Below are 17,643 nucleotides of genomic sequence, written 5' to 3'. Positions count from 1 at the left end.
AAACACCATGACCAACAATCAAGTTAGGGAGGAAAGGGTTTATTTGGCTTACACTTCAATATCACTGTTCATCATTGAAGGATATCAGGACAGAAACACAACCAAGGCAGGATCTAGAGGCAGGAGCTGATGCAGAGGCCTTGGATGGGTGCTTCTTATTGGCTTTCTCCCCATGTGGTACTCATCCTGCTTTCTTATATAGCCCAGGACCAGCAATTCAGGGATGGCACCACCCACGGTGAGCTGGTCCTTCCTCCATCAATCACTAACTAAGAAAATGCCTTACTGGCCTGCCTACAACCCAGTTATGTAAAGGTGCTTCCATAATTGAGATTCTATCCACTCAAATGACTTCAGCTTGTTTCAAGTTGACATAAAATCATGCAGCCTCATGTCTATTCATCAAATGGAATCCATTAACCATAAGAATTTGACATGTAACACAGTTACTGACAGAACCTCATTACTGTAGGCTGGGATTAAATTCATTGAAAAGAGGTTAATTATGCTCACAAAAGTCTTGACACTATTACATATTCTTCTTTTTTGTCATAAGGCAATGGGAATCTGCACCTGTGAGGTATGTGCACATACTGGACATCACGGTGTGTGCTGCAAGACTACACAGGATTCTGTATATATAAGCTGACCCTCGCTATCTTGGAAAGTGCCAAGGATTGTGCTTTATTTATGTAAAGGATACCTTCCAGTGTTGCTTCTTTCTTCATGCATCTAACTTTAAATCATCAGGGACAAACTGCTTACATCATGTCAAATGGCTTTTTAAACAATGCTTTTGGATGCAAGTTTGGCAGCCAAGCTTCCCCATTTGGGTTGGTCCCTCTGGCTTTGCTATTCTTAGACTTTGATGGCATAATGATACCAGGGACTTGAGAGGATGATCCTTAGACCTGTTTTTCCAACTTGTGTTTGTCACTTGGACAGAAGATCTCAGATGTGAAGCCTGAAGGTAAAAAGTGTTGAAGATTTCTCTAGGGCATTGTAGCAAGCTGATCTGGAACAAATAGATGGTTGAGTGGCCTCTTCTGTCTATAAAACTTATAAACTCACAGAGAGGGATACACATTCACCTGTTGCAACTATGCACATAGCATCACTGAAGGTTCCATTTGTGATCAGGAAAACACTGACAATGCTCACTTTGATTTCTTTCTTCTTGACCCTGAAGTTTCCTGTGGGTCTGTGCAATTTGGCAAACTGTTTTGTCTCTTTGGAAGACAATGTATACCAGGATGGAGACATGGTGATCAGTGCATTCTTACCCCTTTATACCTATCAAACCTCTCCATACACTGAAGGGCCAGAAAGCACAGACATTTATCTACGGTAAGTGTCTCTTGCCTGCTCTTCCTAGCTCCATTCTTCAGGATACATCCTTAGTCCATTTCATCTTTGTCTTCTCAACATTACTCCCATTCCAAAGTGGTAAGAGTTTTTAATTGTAGTCTATTGTCTTCTATTTTTATAACTGAAATCTGAGTGCACAAACCTGCCCCGGCCAGTTTCAACACATCTATTTTGTTGACAGCTGTTGTGCAGGGACCAAATTATATAACTGAGAATCACAACTTAAGGAATGTGTGCAGTTCAGTACTAATAGTTGACAACACAATGTCAATTCTACAAAAGAGGGTTTGTTGCAGCATTTCCTAAAGTCTGTACCAAAAGGTTGCTACTGTGTGTTCCATTTTCCTGGAGGAGTCTACTGGTATTTAGATATTTAAAACTCTTTGGAGATCATTATTTGCTTCCAGATGTACCCCTGAACCTTGGTGTTGCAAGCCAGGCCAGGGACTAACTATAATCAGGCAGCTGTGATGCTTACATTCTCTCCAGTTCCTGACCAATGCTGGTGCAGGAATATCCTTTTAACTATTAACAATGTCATCACTACAATCAAAGAACTGCTTAACAAAGGTTGACATAGACTTGTACAGAATCTGAACAGGAGCCTTCTGTTCCTGTAAGCAGAGAAGATGCCAATGACACAAAATCTTGCCCCTCCTGTCAGAAACTGATGTGACAGGTGTTGCCTGTGGCTGTTGTGCAACACTTAGGAAGACAGATGGCAGGAAGGAAAAGCATATAACTTGTTTCTGCTTAAAAGCAATCTCATCTCTCCCCACATCTAACTGTTGGACGCTGTCTTTGCATTCTCTATCATGTTGTCCTGATTGCCTCCTTTCACTTTTAGTAACTCTGCCAGTCACATGTGCATGTTGTTGTCACTGTGGTACCCCATGGCTCTGACTCCCACAGATCCCACTCTTTGCAACTCCTTAAAGAGATGCAACTCACTAGAAATTTTAGAGAGATTTTGGGAGTTTATGATCTGGATCTGTTTGGTATCTAAATACAACAGCCATTAGTGATAATATTAATGTAACAATACTAATATAACTTTCCAATGTGGGAGGCAAACATCAAACCTACTAGCTTCAGAGTACCGAAGATGAGATGCAAGAAAACTTGTTGTAAAAATTATCAACATGTTGTCTAATTTTGTGCATGACCCAATATTTATATTTTATATGTATTTATTTTAATGTACAATTAACTGATATTCTCTGTGATTATGTTAAACTGCCTGAATTCATCATCTTTAGTAATAAACCTTTTGCAAAGTCTACTCTTGCAAATTACATCAATCATACTCTCTCTGATCTCATGACATATCCTTAGTGCCACCATTAGTAACCATGCAGGCACTGTGCCTTGAGTTTGTATCTACATTTTTACTGCTTTCCTAGGCAAGAAGTTTATCTACTAAGCTATGTCCGAGCTAAACTTTTTTTGAATATTGGTCACAAACTTGTATGAGCTTGGTAAATAATACATATTTCTTCTTTATGTTTTGTTTCCTTTATTAATTAACTTTATTTGGACAGTATAACTTTTGCTCCAATGTCCGGTGATCATAGTCACCCCATGACACATCTGTCTTCCATCCTACAACCACACCCTCATCTTTCAGATTCATTCCCATCACATCACCAACCCACTCCCATCTCCTTCATCTTCCAAAGTCACTTCTCTCTCAACCCCATGTGTGAGGTTAGCATGTGTATGTGTGTGTGTGTGCCAGTGTGTATTTGAGAATGCATATGCATGTGTGTGCTTGCACATGTGAATATGTGTGAATTTGAGTGTGAGTGTGTGGTTCTGAATATGAAAGTATATGTTTGGAGTTGAGAGGACAATCTTGGGTGCTGTTTACCTCCCACCTTGTTTAAGAGAGAGCATCCTTGTTATTCACTGTTGCACACACCAAGTTGACAGGCTCTAGCCTTATGGAATCCTACTATACTTCTCATTTATCATTCCATAAGATAAGAAACATTTGTTACCATGTCCTGGGGAGGATACACACTCAGGTTAATAAAGTGATGACTTATGCCAAGCAAGTATGTGAAGAAGTGCAGTATCCTATATACTCACTGCCATGGGAAAATGACAAAGGGCAGCTGACAGCTAAGTCAGACAATATTATCAAATAGACTACAAGATATCTTAGAACCACCTGCGTTAGGACTGATAACCACAGCCCAGGTAGAAGGATCATGTCAGAAACCTCGAGTCCGGCTCCTGTATTTCACTGGTTCCAGCCCCAGATATGCTATGCTAATGACAAACTAAGACAAGGATGTAGAACCAAATTTCCCTTTGTTTTATCATCAGGCCCTCTTAGAAAGTCTTTGTTCAGTCTGGCTCACCACAACATACATACTCCCACTACACAGAGTCTGTTTTTCACTTTTATGAAGGATAGGCATTCTAAGATAAAGGCATGTGATGATCATGTAGTGACTTCCTGCTTCATGAATGGCAGATAGTTTTCTTGTTCTATCTTCATACTTAAAATAGATAAAGGAAATGGTCTAATATTTTAAAAGTCACATAAATATCATTGAACAGCTCCTTATATAAACTGTTAAACACAACCACAGGTCCTACTGATTTCTGAATGATCTTATGTTATCATCAAATAACAAGGTATTTTCAACATTAAAGTTGTGAGGGAAAGCTTTTCTTTAGTGAATGACAGTTACTGTATTCATTCTGAAGAAAATAGTGATGGAAGATTGTTCTGTAATGTCCTCTACACAGTATCCATCCCACCAACTACCAATTTGCAATGGCCTTGACTTTTGCTGTAGAAGAGATCAACAGAAACCCCCTTCTTTTGCCTAACACATCTCTGGGTTATAGTATCTACATTGCTGGGCCAACTCAAGAAGTGACGGTGCTGAGTTTCTTCATTTGGCTCACGGGTAAGACCACATTCATCCCAAACTACACTTGCAGAACAGAGGAAAACTCTATCGCTGCAATCACAGGAACAACATGGGAAATTTCTTCCTTAATTGGCACATTTCTGGGACTTTATAATTTTCCACAGGTAAGATTACATAAATGGGAAGAAAGCATTCTCCTTTGATGTCCACATTGGATACCAAAGAAAAACATAAATAGGAAAGACTTCCTATTTAAGGAATAGGAAGGAAGATATATTAACAGGTGATGGCGGTACATTCCTTTAATCCCAGCACTCAGGAGGCAGAGGCAGGTAGATCTTTGTAAGTTCCAGGACAGCCTGGTTTACAGAGCTAGCTTCAGAGCAGCCAAGGTTAGAAAAAGAAAACCCATGGGGAGGGGTAGACTAAGAGAGAGGCAGAGACAGAGACAAAGAATTTTTCATTTGTGTGTGATTCAACAAAGTCTTGGGATAAACGATATGCCAGGAATCAAGATGTTGTCTGTGCAATCTTAAGGACAAGAATTTGGATGCCAGCACCACCAATGTCCTCATGATAGCACAGCAGAGACAAGATAGTCCCTGTGGATTCTAGGAAGGCAATAAAAACATGAATCTCAGTGTAGAGAGGCAATGCCTCAAGAACATTATGTGGGAGAAAGTATAGGGCACTCAAGGCCCTCTTCTAGCCTTCATATGTATATGTACTTACACATCTCTCTCTCTCTCTCTCTCTCTCTCTCTCTCTCTCTCTCACACACACACACACACACAATCCTAACCAACTAATGTATGTTTTGAAATACAAGAATTCTTTAAGACTGTACACTTGAGATTTGTTGATATATTGACATTTATTTTGTTTGAAATATACCTGAAGGGCACGAGATACACACATGTTATAGAATGCTCTCCATATGTTAGTTGATTTAAATATAAATTTAACTTTTTACAACTTTAAGCTAGTGTTTCATACTCATTGAGTTCATGATTTCTGGATACTTCTCCTTCATGCCACTCCCTGTTCTTTTCTTTAGCTTTCCTTTGGATCTTTTGAACCAAATATGAATGACCCAGTAAAGTTTCCTTCTCTGTATCAGATGGCCACCAAGGACACTTCTCTAGCCTTAGGCATGGTCTCATTGATGGTCTACTTCAGATGGAACTGGGTGGGGCTGGTGATCTCAGATGAAGAAAAGGGTGTTCACTTTGTCTCAGAATTAATACCAGAGATGGAAAGAAACAGAGTCTGTGTTGCCTTCAAAGAAATGATCCCAATCACCCATATGTTCTCTATGATATTCACTGATGTCTACAATAGTCCGATTGTGATGAACTCAGCAAAAGTCATTATCATTTATGGTGACACTGACTCTTCTTTTGGCGTGTTCTTTAGAAGATGGGAATATGTATTTCCATGGAGAATCTGGGTCACCACTTCACAATGGGATATCTCTACTGCTATGAGACATTTTATTCTTGACTCATTCCATGGGACTCTCATCTTTTCACAACACCATGGTGAGATTTCTACTTTTAAGGACTTTGTAAAGACAGTAACCCCTTCCAAATACCCAGAAGACATTTTCCTTGCAAGACTGTGGGAGATTTATTTTAATTGCGCAATCTCTAATACTTCCTGCAAAGCATTAGAAAATTGTTCATCTAGAGGTTCCTTGGAATGGTTACCTTGGTACCACTTTGACACTGCCATGAGTGATGGCAGTTATCATGTATACAATGCTGTATATGCTGTAGCACACACACTCCACAAGATGCTTATGCAACAAATAGACAAGCAAGCAGTGAAAAATGGAGGAAAAATGAGATTTCCTCCCTGGAAGGTAATGGCTTTTCATTTCGATGGTGCAGAATGTCACCACAGGAACTTAGTTAAATGGCCCCACAGGTGCTCCAAACAAGTACTTGGGATTTTTTTTTTTCCAAAAAGAAATCTTATAGACTGTTTTTCCCGTTTAAAAGGAAAATGTGTATTTGGGCAGGATTCATAATCAAAATGCCAATATCATATAAGGAAATATTGAAGTTTTGAAGGCCAAAGTTTATGTTAAAGATGAAGGGTTAACAGTATCTTGGGCTTCTAAGGTTCTCAACAGAAAAGCCATAATGTCTTCCCATTATAGTCTTGAATATAAATAAGAAATGACCTGACATTTCAGGTTCCTAAATAGTGTACAGTGCCAACTAACAAAGTGATCTAAAACATCTCCTCAGACTATGTCTGTTATAGAGACTGTCTTAGGTGTGATTCCTTTGGTTGTGATAAACTATGTGGACAAAAGCCACTTAAAAGAGAAAGGCCTTATTTGACTCATAAATCCAATTTACAGTCCATGATCCCAAAGAAGTCAAGGTAGCAAGAATTTAAAGCAGCTTGGTACATCAACATCAACAATCAAGAGCAGAGAGCAGTTAGTTATAGCATGAATGTTATTGCTCAAATCACTCACATCAGTGTATTCAGTTCAGGCTCAACTCATGAAATGTTCCTGCTTAAACTCAAGGTGAGTCTTAATAACCCAAGTTACAAAATCTCTCATACTCAGAAGCCAAATTAATCTAGAAAATTCTTCACTGAGTCCTAACTCTCAGGTGGTTCTATATTGTGTCAGGTTCATAGTTAGAACTAACCATCACAAACTTTAATGATTAGTGTTGTAAACCACTGTATTTCATAGCAAACCTGAGTTTATCCAAATATTCTGTCCACATAGTTATAGGATAATTTTGTTAATTCACTGTAATTATTTTTTTTTCAATTATGTACTTGTAATGATGCTTCATTTTGAAGGACTGGGTAATTAAAATGTGAACATGACATAATTCAGGTTTTTATATTAACAATGAACATCCCTTTTCTAAATCATGAATATACCTTAGCTGAACCGCGTCCTGAAGAACATTCAATTCAAGAATCCCAGTGGAGACTCAGTAACTTTGAATCCTTCAAAAGACATTCATATAGATTATGACATCCTGAACTTCTGGAATTTTCCACAAGGTCTTGGATATAAAGTAAAAATAGGAACATTTTCCCCATATTTGCCACCTGGTCAACAATTGTCACTCTACGAGGACAAGATAGAGTGGAGCACAGGAGTTACAGAGGTGGGTGGGATCTTACAACATGCTTTACACAAGACAGAAAAGTATAAAAAAGTGGGGAAAATGCTTTGGTGAATCTCATATCTTCATATAAAATAAGGGTGACAGCACTGGTGTATTTAAAAACTCACTTTTTATGTTCAAATATTTCAAGTATTGTCACATTCTTCCCATGTATAGAAATGTTTATAAATATTATATATATGTTTGTTTACATTATATTTATATGTGTATTATACATATATCCTATTATAGGGTGCATGCATACATTCATTAATTAACTGAATTTAGATTTATAAAATTAAATTCAATCAAGTACACTCATAAAATTCAGTTACCAGACCAGTTCTTATGTGTCCTCACATCTCTGATTTCCTCAGACTCCCATCTCAGTTTGCAGTGAAAATTGTGGTCCTGGATTCAGGAGATCTCTTCAGGAAGGCAAGGCTGTCTGCTGTTTTGACTGCAGCCTCTGCCCAGAAAATGAAATTTCCAATGGTACAGGCAAGTGTGTGCATTAAGAATGAGGTACCCACCTTTATTTTTAACCCATGGTTTGAAGTAGAAATCATGCACAAGATAGTCACATAGACTGAATTCTTAAGATTTTGGGTTGGTAATGAATAATCATAACCATCAACAACATACCCCCTTGCAATAGCCCATATTTGGTGGCTTTGCATGATTAATGGCCATGTTTTATTAAGTTACTACTTTTTGATAACTCCAAAGGAGTCTATGATTCTCTTCTCCCAGGTAAATTTACATGTGGAATCTATATACATGTATCTATGTCCAATCTTTTTGTAACTGTATTAACTTGACATTAATACCATTACTCTGGCACAGGCTAACTCTCCCAGTGCCCAAAACTGTTCTTGAAACATATCAAATATTAATAAACAGTAGATTTGTCTTAAAAAAATTCAGATATTATAGCAGAGACTTAGCAATGAAGTGGGCAATATACACTTGTGGTGCACAGACAAAAAATTCAGGCAAAATACTCAAGCTAAACACACATAGTAAGTAATGCATATGACTCACATAAAAATAAGTGGCATAGATTGATCCCAATGGGAAAATTATGTTTTATGCTCTCTGTAATTCACATGTGAACAGGAAAGAAAATCTATGAAGATGTACATTTAGGGTTTAGTCATAAAGCTAAATATTTTTATGCAAAAGTCCTGCAGAATAAATTAAGTAATACTATATACATTTTAAGAGTAAATCATACTAGTTTACATAAGTGACCTGAAAAACTCTACCAGGGAACTCCTACAGATGGTAAACACCTTCAGCAAAGTGTCAGGATACAAGATTAACTCAAAAATATTAGTAGCCCTAGTAGATGATAAAGAGGCTGAGAAAGAAATCAGAGAAACATCACCCTTTACAATAACCATGAACAGCACAAAATATTTTGGGATAATGCTAACCAAACAAGTGAAAGTCCTATTTAGCATGAACTTTGACTCTTTCAACAAAGAAATTAAATAAGATACCAGAAAATGGAAAGATCTCCCATGCTCATGGATAGGCAGGATCAACATAGTAAAAATGGCAATCTTGAAAAAACAATCTACAGATTCAATGTAATCACCATTAAAATCCCAGTACAATTCTTCACAGACCTTGAAAGAACAATACTCAACTTTATATGAAAAAACAAAAGACCCAGGATAGCCAAAACAACAAAGGAACTTCCAGAGGCATCACCATCCCTGACTTGAAGCTCTACTATAGAGCCTGGTATTGGCACAAAATAGACAGGTAGACCAATGGAACCCAATCGAAACCCCTGATATTAACTCACACACCTATGAACACCTGATTTTTGTCAAAGAAGTTAAAATTATATAAAAAGGAAGCATCTTAAACAAATGGTACTGGCATAACTGGATGCTGACCCATAGAAGACTGCAGATAGATCCATATCTATCACTATGCACAAAACTTAAGTCCAAATGGATCAAAGACATCACCATAAATCCAGCCACACTGAACCCCTCAGAAGAAAAAGTGGGAGGTACGCTTGAATGAATTGGTACAGGAGACCGCTTCCTGAACAAAACACCAGTAGCATAGATACTGAGATCAGCAATTAATAAAGGGACTTGCTGAAATTGAAAAGCTTCTGTAAGGCAAAGAACACAGACAATAAGACAAAGGGCAGCCCACAGAGTAGGAAAAGATCTTCACCAACTCTACATCTGTCAGAGGACAAATTTCCAAAATATACAAAGATCTCAAGAAAATAGCCACCAAACCACTAAACAATCCAATTAAAAAGTGGAGTACATAACTAAATAGAGAATTCTCAATAGAGGGATATAAAATGGCTGAAAGACACTTAAGAAAGTGTTCAACATCCTTAGCCATCAGGGAAATGCAAATCAACACGACTCTGAGATATCATTTCACTCCTGTCAGAATGGTGAAAAGCAAAAACACCAATGACAGTTTATGCTGGAGATGATGTGGAGAAAGAACTCCACTGCTGTTGGGAGTGCAAACTCATACAGCCTCTTTGGAAATCAGTATTTGGTTTACATTTGCAGTCCCTCATGACAGGAAGCTAAGTTGAGAACTCATGAATGGATACAGAAGCAATGAAAGATCTCTGCTTACTGGCTTGCTTCTTATACCATGCTTGAACTGCTTGGATATATCACTAAGGACCACCTGCCCAAGAGTGCTAACCATCCCAGTGGGCTAGGCATACCACAAAAGGCATTAGTCAAGAAAATGCATTAAAGGTGTATCTATAGGCAAATGTCATGGGAACATTGTCTCAATTGAGAGACCTTTTCCCCAAATGGCCCAGGCTTATGTCAAGTTGGCCCTAACCAACAAAGATAATAACCTGAAGTGTTTTCAATACTTTTTTCCTCTGTAATTGAGATAGTTTAATTTAAGGTGTAATCATTTCTCAAGAGATGGAATAGAAATGGCTGATGAACAATGAAAAAATATTCAGCCTCACTATGTATCAGATAACTGGAGATAACAGCTTTATTCAGATTCCATTTTATAGCAGTTAAAATAGCACTCATTTAATAATGAATAACAACAAATCATGGTGTGGAATTTGCACAAAAGGGAATGTTTACTTAATGTTAACAGAAGAGCACACTAATTCACGAACAGAAGACAGTACTAATTTATGAGCAGTAAACAAAACCATTCTTTTCATGAAGGAACAGCCCACAGAATGGTAAAAATAAACTTTATGATGATACATCAGGAAACCAGTTAGTATGCAGAATATACAAAGACCAATCAAAAGTAAACATCAAGAAATCAAACGTCGGCAGGAGGGAAGGCCTAGTCCCTACTCCAAATGACTTGACAGATTTAGATGACCCCTCCTGGAAGGCATCACCTTACATGTGGAGTGGGGGGGGATGGGAGGCGAGGGTGGTCAGGGAACATGAGAAGGTGTGAGAGAGGGAAAGAGGAAGGGAGGGAGAGAGGGAGGGAGAGGGAACTGGGATCGATATGTAAAATAAAAATAATTTTTTTTTACTTTTTAATTTATTATTTTACATGTCGATCCCATTTCCCTCTCTCTCCCTCCCTCCCTCCCTTTTACCCTCTCTGCCCTCTCACATGCACCCTAACCACCCTCCCATCCCATCCCCCCACCCCAATTCCATATGTAGGGCAATGCCATCCAGTTGGGATCATGTAGATCTGACAGGTCATGTGAAGTAGGGACTAGGACTAGGAGGCAGTTATCCCTCCATGGGGGATGTGTTCGCAAGGACCTTTTGTGCACCAGGGATACATCCTGGTTCCCCTGTCTGAGGTCCCTTACTTAGACTGCTCAGTCCTTCTGGCTGAGACCCATATTCAGGGGGACCCGAGTCAGTTCCATGCTGGCTTCCCAGCTATCAGTCTGGTGTCGCATTAGCTCCTCCTTGTTCAGGTAAGCTGTCTCTATGTGTTTCTGCAACCTGGCCTTGTCCTCTCCATCTGCATCTGGGTTCAACTCAGTGTTTATGTTATGGGCATTTGCTTCTGTTTCCAACAGGTATTAGATGAGGGCTCCATGGATAAGTTAGTTGTTGATCTCCGGGAAGGGCATTTATGGTAGCCTTTCCACGGATGCTCAAATTGTTAGCTGGCGGCAGTCTTGTAGGTCTCTAGACCTTTCTTTGGGTTCAATTTTCTCTCCAAACCAATATTGACTCCCTCTTTTATGTTCTCTCTCTCTCTCTCTCTCTCTCTCTCTCTCTCTCTCTCTCTCTCTCTCTCCCCCATGTCTTCTATTCCTACCCAGACTCAATCTTCCTAGTCTCACGTGTTTTCCTCTCCTCCCTCTCTCTTTCTCCTACTTCTATCTCCATTCGCTCCCACCCCACTTCCCATGTGCTCTGGGGGACTTGTCCCTTCCCTCTTCTGTGAGGGACTTTATATGAATCTCTTAGAATACACCTTGTATCCTAGTTCCTCTGGTGATGTGAATTATAGACTGGTGATCCTTTGCTCTAGGTCTAAAATCCCTATATGAGTGAGTACATACTATGTTCCTCTTTTTGTGACTGGGTTACCTCATTCAGGATGGTTTCTTCAAGTGCCATCCACTTGCCTGCGAATTTCAAGATACCATTTTTTTTTTTCTGCAGAGTAGTATTCCATTGTGTAGATGTCCCACATCTTCATTATCCATCTTCAACTGAGGGGCATCTAGGTTGCTCTCAGGTTCTTGCTATTACAAATAGTGCTGCTATGAACATAGTTGAACAGATGTCTTTGTTGCATGGATGTGGATCATTTGAGTATTTGCCTAAGAGGGGGATTAAAAAAAAGAAATCAAACGTCCCCATTAAAAATTAGAGCAAGGAGATTCACACGCATTTCTCAAAAGATGAAACACAGATACTTGGGAAGCATTTAAAAATATGTTCTAATTACTTTAGATATCACAAAAATTCATTACTTAAATTACTTTGCAAATTTATCACACCAGGCCATAATAACCAAGATAAAACAACAATGGCCAAAAAGAAAAAAAGAAAAAAGAAAAAAAGAAAAGAAAAAAAAAATACAAGTGACATACAAGTGACAGCAAATTCCGGTGTGAGTGAGCAGTGGGTAACACTTTTCCACTGATGATGAAGTCATTCTGGTACAAACATTATGACACCAAAAGATATACTGAATTGGATGAGAGACAGACCACGAGGCCTCAGCCTTGCAGAAAGAACTGTTGGCAACTGTGAATACCTGAGACTGGGAAAACTGGAAAGCTGAGCAAGAGTTATCTATTGTTTCTGTGCAACAAAATAAAAAATTAAATTTCTATTGTGCAAATTAAAACTTGCACATAGGGAGGTCATGTTTCCCCAAGTATAGGTAGTATATCTGTTCTGTATATCCTTGGTAGTTCACTCATTACCTAGTTTTGGTTACTTTTGATGACTACATACTACTTCAGTGAATTCAGGGTATAATTTACAGAGGACCAATTTGGTGCAATATAAATATGCTTTGTAGTCCCCCAAATTTGATGTTACTTTTTTTTTTTTAATAAACCAAAGGTGATGGAATTGTTAGATTTCCTTTTCTTTCTTTCTTTTCTTTTCTTTTCTTTTTTTTTTCTTTTTTTTTTTTCTTTTTTTTTTTGTAGAAGCCTTGACTAAAAGCTCTTTCCTCAGAAGGAAAGAGTTAGCTTTACTCTGCAGCTTACAGAATATCATGAACAGAAATCATGGAAGGAAACCTGGATTCAGGGACTAAAGCAGAGAGCATGGAGTTGCTTAGAATCTTTCTCCCCATGGCTCATATAGCTTACTTTGTTAATACAAGCTAGGATCAATTTCTCAGGTTAGATCTTCCTACAACAATTATTAATTTAAGAAAATGCCCCATAAATTTTTTCACTAGTCATTTGGCATTCCATCTTCAAAAATTACCTAAGTTTTTGTTAAATTAAAAAAAAGCTCAAAAAACTGAACTTAAAGAAAGGTCTAGAGACCTACAAGACTGCTGCCAACTAACAATTTGAGCAACCGTGGAAAGGCTACCATAAATGCCCTACCCTGATAGTGAGATCAACAACTAACTTATCCACCATCATGGAGCCCTCACCTAATACCTGATGGAAACAGAAGCAAATACCCATAACTAAACACTGAGTCGAACTAGACTCCAGATGCAGAGGGAGAGGACAAGACCAGGCGGCAGAAACACAGAGAGACAGCTGACCTCAACAAGGAGGAGCTAATGGGCTCCCAGATTGATAGCTGAGAATCCAGCATGGGACCTACTCAGGCACCCCTGAATATGGGTCTCAGTCAGAAGGACTGAGCAGTCTAAGGGACCTCAGACAGTGGAAGCAGAATGTATCCCTGGTGCACAAAAGGACCTTGCGGACACATTCCCCATGGAGGGATACTGCCTTAACCTAGAGACAGGAGAGAAGTCCTAGTCCCTACTTCAAATGACTTGACAGATCTACATGACCCCACCTGGATGGCATTGCCCTACATGTGGAATTGGGGTGGGGGGATGGGAGAGGAGGGTGGTCAGGGTGCATGTGAGGGGGCGGAGAGGGCAAAAGGGAGGGAGGGTGGGGGGAGGGTGGGAGAGAGAGAGGGAAAGGGAACTAGGACCGACATGTAAAATAAAAAATAAATTAATTAATAAAAAAAGCACAACATAAGACATGATGTTTTTAAAGCATAAACTTTAACAGTTGTTAATTAATGATGTATTCACATACATCAGTGGGATATTTATATAATTCTCAGCATGTTTTGAGGGCTTTAAGTTTTCTCTGCCATGGAACAGAAAGTAACAGTGTCCATCAGACACCCAAACTTCAAGTTCTTGGAGACCATGAACATCCAATGTTCTAGGGACACAAGGGAAATAAATGTTTGCTTTTGTGAAATTGCAAGCCTAAATTACCATAACATACCAAATGTATAATGAAAATAGTTATTTTATCTTAATTTGGAGATAAGAAAAAAAGTTTTATGAATACACAAGACACATGAAAAATATTCATTATTTACTTGATAGTAAAGAAGATACATATTAACTAGGAAGATTCTTCAAAGCAGTAGTCTATTGTTCCTTTGCTTCAGTGGCCAGAAGAATAATAGGCCCATCTTCAGAATGTACTACTTTAAAGTGTGTATTTGTGTGTGTGGGGGGGGGGGTTCAACTGTGAGGGACTCACTGAAGTTGTATTGATGACACATTACTTTTCTTTACAGATATTGATCAGTGTGTGAAGTGTCCATATGATCAGTATGCCAACACAGAGCGAACCCAGTGCATCCAAAAAGCTGTGACATTTCTGGCTTATGAAAACCCCTTGGGGATGACACTGGCTGGCATGGCCCTGTGCTTCTCGACACTCTCAGCATTTGTCCTTGGAGTTTTTGTAAAGCACCAAAATACTCCTGTTGTGAAGGCTAATAACAGAACTCTCAGCTACATTCTGCTCATCTCCCTCACCTTCTGTTTTCTCTGCTCCTTACTCTTCATTGGTCAGCCCAACACAGTCACCTGCGTCCTACAACAGATCACATTTGGAGTTGTGTTCACAGTGGCTGTGTCTACTGTCTTGGCCAAAACCATCACTGTGGTCCTGGCCTTCCAGATCACTACTCCAGGAAGAAGGATGAGGGGGTTGCTTGTATCAGGGGCCCCCAGATTCATCATTCCCATCTGTACAATTATACAAATTATCATCTGTGGAATGTGGCTTGGTACATCCCCTCCCTTTGTGGAAATAGACACACATTCTGAACATTCTCAGATTATCATTGTGTGCAATAAGGGTTCGGTCATAGCATTCTACTGTGTTCTGGGATACCTGGGGGCCCTGTCCATAGGGAGCTTCACAGTAGCTTTTTTGGCCAGGCAGCTGCCTGATACCTTCAATGAAGCCAAGTTGCTGACATTCAGCATGCTGGTGTTCTGCAGTGTCTGGGTCACCTTCCTTCCTGTTTACCACAGCACCAAGGGGAAAGTCATGGTGGCTGTGGAGGTCTTCTCCATCTTGGCATCCAGCATAGGGCTCCTAGGCTGTATTTTTTTCCCCAAGTGCTACGTTATACTCATGAGACCTGTTAAGATCTCATTGAAAGCCACAGGAGACAGAGTTCAATGGAGATGATCAGTCTTTAGAATAACTCATTTTACATTTTTAAATTTTTGAGTGATGTTAACAGAAGTTCACAGGTTAAAGTCCAGCACCTACAGTATACATCCTTTAAAGATTATATTCTGTGTTTGTGAAACATTGGAAATATGTCAAGAGCTAAATTATTTTGGGCTGTTTAGCCTTCTAATCATTCAGCTATAACTTGTGTCTTTTTATGTGACTTGTGGACAATGTACAAGATGATGTTAGCTTCCATCACACCAAAGGTGAAGGATAGTATAGGATTATATCAGACACTTCTGGAATTCCCAGTTTCACTATAACTTCACCACATGTTTTATTTGGAAATGTATTTTTAAATGTCTTGATTTATGAATTAATTTGTTCATTACTATTAAAAACTACATGAAATTATCATTATATTGGAACTTAGTATTTTCAATAACCTATAATCTCAGTCCATGGACACCCATATTTGGTCCTAGTATAAACTCTTCTCACAACAAACTTTAAAGTAAAAGATCTTTGTTACATCAAAAACTAAGGGAAAGCTGATTGGTTTTCCATTCTGATACTATGAAGGAACTGATATCACAGGTGATAGCTACCTCAGATTGTTAATTTGACAGGAACCTAACATCATCATGAATTCACAACTCTGGTGGGTTTGATAGTATTGGCGGACAAGATTAACTAAAATGGGAAGAATTCATCTTAAACCTGGGAATTACATCCCATGGACAGGGGTTCTGCAGAGAATATAAATAGAAATTTATATTCTCCAAAATTCAGGAATCTCTGTTTCCTTAGATGCAATATGACCAACCAGCTGATCACACCTGTGATATAATGACTTCCCCACTGTGATAAACTACCTTTCTCATGATATAAAGTAAATCTCTTCTCTAAATAATGTCTTTTATTTTTTGAGATTATAGTATAATACTTTATTTCAGATCTGTGTTATATTTCATATCGTTGGCCTTTTATCATTTCATGATGTAGTGTGTGTGTGTGTGTGTGTGTGTGTATAAATTTATGTCTCTAAATACCTAACGTCTATATGATGTTACTTTTATGCATATTACCACTACATAAAAACCACAACCAATCATAATGCAGAATTGTGGATCTCTGACAAACAATTACTGCACATAAGTGTTGGGGAATATGTAGAAAGATCCAGAGAACAGGGAATTTTGTGGTAAGATGATCTCCTAGTAAAGTCTTTTAAAAAACTAGTCAAATTTTTACCAATATTATATCCTAAACAAGAGCTGAACAAGAACAACAACAGTAGACATTTCAAAGTGGATGAGCTAAAGTCCAGAAGGTTTCAACCCTATACAAGTAACTATAGGAAACTGAAGAATGCTAAGAGTGGGATAAATATTCTTCTTCAGGAAACAGCACATCAGTTGGTTATTCAATACCAAATCTTACTCTTGAACTTGCTTATGTCAAGTAAATCATCACAGCAAACAGAGCAGAACTTCATAGAGAACACTGGCTGTGAGTAATGAGGACTTAGTGATGATAACCCTGGACAAGTGTCTATTAGGCTGTAGGCTAGTTTCTGAAAGAAATGTTGAAGGCTTCAAGGTACAGCAGGCATGGAATGTGATCAGCAGAGATTATATAGCCATTTGGGTAGAGTTTGACATATGATAATTCTAAAACCAATGCAAATAGTAGATGCCACTGTCATGAGCTTTCAGAAAGGGCTCTTTAAGAAACTTGGTTGTGCTTAGAAGCTTCTGTAAGGAAAAGGACACAGTGGACAAGACCAAAGGGCAGCCCACAGACTGGGAAAAGATTTTCACCAATCCTATATCCGACAAAGGGCTGATGTCCAAAATATACAAAGAACTCAAGAAACTAGTCAACAAAACACAAAATAACCCTATTAAAAAATGGGTACAGAACAGAAGAAAGAATTCTCAATAGAGGAAGTCAAAAATGCTGAAAGACACTTAAGAAAATGTTCCATATCCTTAGCTATCAGGGAAATGCAAATCAAAACAACTTTGAGATACCATCTTACCCCTGCCAGAATGGCTAAAATTAGAAACACCAGTGGAGAGGATGTTGGAGAGGATGTGGAGAAAGTGGA

The 17,643-nt window shown here is 38.7% G+C and overlaps 1 protein-coding gene across 1 annotated transcript; it reads left to right on the top strand.

The window, feature by feature from the left end:
• The first annotated feature begins 710 nt into the window (after window positions 1-710).
• On the top strand, window positions 711-15,542 carry LOC127217803 (vomeronasal type-2 receptor 116). The gene is made up of 7 exons (XM_051178800.1): window positions 711-1,347; window positions 4,129-4,420; window positions 5,314-6,120; window positions 7,178-7,405; window positions 7,783-7,910; window positions 13,828-13,834; window positions 14,646-15,542. Exons 1-7 carry the CDS (start codon window positions 1,103-1,105, stop codon window positions 15,540-15,542), a joined length of 2,604 nt encoding a protein of 867 aa, XP_051034757.1. The 5' UTR covers window positions 711-1,102.
• Window positions 15,543-17,643: the final 2,101 nt, after the last annotated feature.

The sequence above is a fragment of the Phodopus roborovskii genome, unplaced genomic scaffold (assembly GCF_943737965.1).
Source record: "Phodopus roborovskii unplaced genomic scaffold, PHOROB, whole genome shotgun sequence".
Taxonomy (NCBI): domain Eukaryota; kingdom Metazoa; phylum Chordata; class Mammalia; order Rodentia; family Cricetidae; genus Phodopus; species Phodopus roborovskii.
This window is presented reverse-complemented; position numbering and strand designations above follow the sequence as displayed.

Bases quoted from the DNA above. Each gene is read 5' to 3' on its own strand.
- LOC127217803 (XM_051178800.1), top strand. From the start codon at position 1,103: ATGCACATAGCATCACTGAAGGTTCCATTTGTGATCAGGAAAACACTG. The intron at 4,421-5,313 runs GTAAGATTACAT...TCTTTTCTTTAG, and splicing joins GACTTTATAATTTTCCACAG to CTTTCCTTTGGATCTTTTGA. The intron at 7,406-7,782 runs GTGGGTGGGATC...TGATTTCCTCAG, and splicing joins GGAGCACAGGAGTTACAGAG to ACTCCCATCTCAGTTTGCAG.